General features: G+C 38.3%; 1 protein-coding gene across 1 annotated transcript in view; it reads right to left on the minus strand.

Annotated features, from left to right (window-relative positions):
- Positions 1 to 798: 798 nt before the first annotated feature.
- LOC107712672 (draxin-like) overlaps positions 799 to 3617 on the minus strand; it is a 5317-nt gene continuing 2498 nt past the window's right edge. The window contains exons 2-7 of the mRNA XM_016517979.1: positions 2762 to 3231; positions 2489 to 2670; positions 2073 to 2187; positions 1582 to 1674; positions 996 to 1085; positions 799 to 911 (exon numbers count right to left, since the gene is read on the minus strand). Of these exons, the coding sequence (XP_016373465.1) occupies positions 799 to 911; positions 996 to 1085; positions 1582 to 1674; positions 2073 to 2187; positions 2489 to 2670; positions 2762 to 3230 (1062 nt within the window). The 5' untranslated portion in view covers position 3231. The remainder of the gene's footprint in view (positions 912 to 995; positions 1086 to 1581; positions 1675 to 2072; positions 2188 to 2488; positions 2671 to 2761; positions 3232 to 3617) is intronic.

A 3617-nucleotide genomic window follows, 5' to 3' on the forward strand; every position in this document is an offset into this window, starting at 1 on the left:
CGTACACTTAATAAAATGAGAATTTAATATTAATCTACAGCTGTAATACGTGGAATTTAGATGGTGATGGCGGTGGTGAATACTACAAAACATACTGCCGGTGTCAAATCAGCAAAGCACAATATTTCTCCTATAATAACAAATACATGGCTGTCAGTGAACATGATGAGAAGCATTTTTTCAGCGTAGCACAAAGTAGTTGTAGAGTAATTCAGATTTGAGCTGAAAGGAAGATTTAATGGTTTAATAATGTGAGATGGAGATCTCCCTTGTGTCCTTCTTTGCGTGTCCATTCCAAAGCTGCTCGTCTGATTGGAAGGACTGGGGACCTGGCAGACGTTGCAGTCGCAACATTAGACTGTCTTTGCATGCTCAAGTCCATCTATTCACTACTGTTCCACTGTGATGCCAACAACTCAACACTCAACCACATGAACACAAACACAAAATACATAGAATTACTTATGTCTACATGCAATAACTGTCAATAAATTTGTTACAATTTTTTATGTTCCACATTGACATGTCTCTCAATCTTAATACCACACATATCATAACACTGTAGCTTTTTCATTCATTTGAATCAGCTGGCCTTGCAGGTATATGTTCTCCTGCAAATATCATAATCAGTCTTATGCATATTGCTGTTTTACAAATTTCAGAAACAATTATATCTAAGAAAGCAATCATAGGATACACATAAACATGGATAAGAATGAATATAAAATGTTCCAACACAGTGGAAAATATAATCACATGAATTTGGAATGGAAAATATGACAAATTATCCTGCCTCGTTTAAACAATAATGAACATGCCACGGTTTAAGCTTATACCCTCAGGATCAACACATTGTCCCTTTTTGCGTGTGATGCGGTAATGCCTGTGTAATTTAGCATAGCACCGAAGCCCTGTAAAAACAGGGAAGGAACATTTTAAATACGGTTTCTACTTTGTTAGCATGAGTAACAGTCAGTCCAAAAACACTTGCTCACCTTCCTCACACATGCAGCTATCATAGCACTTGTTGTTGAAGCCGCGGTTGTGAAGCTCACATACATGTTTTCTGAGATTGCAGCAAGACCCTGAGAAAGTTCATGAAAAAGAGGTAAAAATGGTGTCATCATTTATTTCACTTAATCAAATGACTTTGAATTATACTACTGGGGTCGGTAAGATTTGTAATGTTTTTGAAAGAAGTCTCTTATGCTCACCAAGGCTGAATTTATTTGATCAAAAATACAGTAAAAACAGAAATATTGTGGAATATTATTACAATTTAAAATAACTGAATTTTCAGCAGCCATTATTCCAGTCTTCAGTGTCATATGATCCTCTAGAAATCATTCCAATATGATGAATTGGTGCTCAAGAAACATTATCTGATTAATAGCAAGTTAAAAGGAACAGCATTTATTTGGAATAAAAATCTTTTGTAATCTTTTGTATCTTTACTGTCACTTTTGATCAATTTCATTAGTTATTGCTGAATAAAATTATTATTAAAAAATCTTCTGAGTGGTAGAATATTACATTATAATTACTCAAATTACAAAGAGAAATGCATGTGGGAAAAGTCACCTGGCAGACAATCTAGGTGATGTTTGCAGCTCTTATCTGATGTAAGTGTCACAAGCTCAGTGCTGGGGCTTTTTGTGGCCTGTTTGTCAGAACCTGGATAGAAACAGAGCAATGGCATTATGAGTATATTTGTATTTTACCAACACCTTAAACAGCAGACACCAGAATTAAAACATCTTAATAACATTTACTACATTTCATTTTTACACATTAGGGAATTTGACATTTGGCGTTTTCCATGCAGAGACTGATGAGGTATGGGGGGGAAATGTGCCTAATAGTCCTAAATGGCTCATTCCTGTGGTCCCAAATGTAAAGCAATACACATTATTCTGACAAACGATGTAGCATATATTGCAAAACATGCACAGATTATCTCAGGTCACCATTTCAAAGCAAGCATACTTAAAAACTGAATCTCCCAACATTAAAACTCACAAACATAAAAGCAGAACAAAATATCTGTATTTGTATATGAAACATTGACCTACCTCGCTTCTTAGAAAATTGCTTTTTGTGTGCAGGCCTCATATCTTCATAATCGGTCCAGTCGAAGAATGCCATGTTGAAAGTGGGCATCACATCTCCACCTGAATAACTTCCGACCTGAGGTACAAAACAACATATTTAATATTCATGCCACTATATGAGGTGTTGAAATTACACTTTTTCATATGAATGTAAATCATTTGTTAATCCTGGTCTGTTTTATACCTTTTTGAGCCAAAAAAAACAAGAAATTGATTCATGTGTGGATTTAATTGATGGCATGAACCTATTATCCCTCATAATGTGGTTCATTGGGATTCAATTTTACTAAGCTTGTTTCTAGACACTGATAGATGAGAAGCTGAGATATTTTTTAATCAGTGTGACTGAAAAGACTGAACAGCTAGATGATGGTTACCTGTTGTTTACAGGAGGGGTTTGGCTTTGTGGAGGGCTCCCCACCAACTGCTGCAGTTACTGGCGATATGAAGGAGCCAACAGTGGCTGCAGGAAACACTGGCTCTGTGGGACTCCCAAAGGAGTTTTTATTGAGCCTTTGATCAAAAGAAAGCCTCCGTTTCTTCCCTGATGCCAAAGACACTATGCGAAGAAAATGCCAAGCAGATAATTAAGAAATGGCAGGACATTTATAAAGGAGTTTTACTTTGGAAAGTTTGAGAGTCTCTTTTACCTTCATCATGAGTCCTAACGATGTGCCCTCCAAACACATTGCGACCAGTGGGACATCTCATTGCCTTCTCAGGAGTCTCAGCACCAGGAGAGATATTCATTTGCTCTGGAATTAAAGAATCAAACCCCATGGAGGTCCTCTTTTTTGGAGTGATTACCTGTCTTTTATCTCCTGGCTCCATCTCTAAGCGGACGGGACTGAGGCCCTCCAGGTCTGGCCCTTCATTTTGGGTGTGGAACACAGTAATGCGGGGCCTTTCTCTGAGCTGACCTGCTGTCATCCTCTCCTTGCGATCTCTGTACTTCCTGTGATGACTGTGTTGATGTATGGAAGCCTCTGGCCTGGGCGTGATAATGACATTGTCGCTGAAGAATTCCATGGCTGAACTGTGGCCCGTTTCGGTGCTCAGTGTCATGGTCACCATGTCAAGGAGGAGAAATGAGCTGAAATACCAACATAAAGCCACCATTCTAGGGGTAGAAAAGATTAAACAAATAATACAGCATTAAAGGGGTCATATGATGCGATTTGAAGTTTTCCTTTCTCTTTGGAGTGTTACAAGCTGTTCGTGAATATATAAGATCCCTAGAGTTGCAAAGACTAAAGTCTCAAACCAAAAGAGATATTCTTTATAAATGTTAAGACTGGTCAACGCCCTCCTAAAACGCCTCGTTTAAACACGCGCCCACATGTCTACATCACGATGTGGGAAGATTTGCATAACGCCGTCCAAATGTTCACGCAAAGAAAGAAGGTGTAACTTTATTGTTGCTGCCATCGTCGCTGCCATGTTGTGAAGACGCTGTGTGTTTCGTTGCGAAAGCGAAAATACTTTGTTTGGCCTTCCAAAAGAGGA

The sequence above is a fragment of the Sinocyclocheilus rhinocerous genome, unplaced genomic scaffold (genome assembly GCF_001515625.1).
Source record: "Sinocyclocheilus rhinocerous isolate Xijiao unplaced genomic scaffold, SAMN03320098_v1.1 scaffold418, whole genome shotgun sequence".
Lineage (NCBI taxonomy): Eukaryota > Metazoa > Chordata > Actinopteri > Cypriniformes > Cyprinidae > Sinocyclocheilus > Sinocyclocheilus rhinocerous.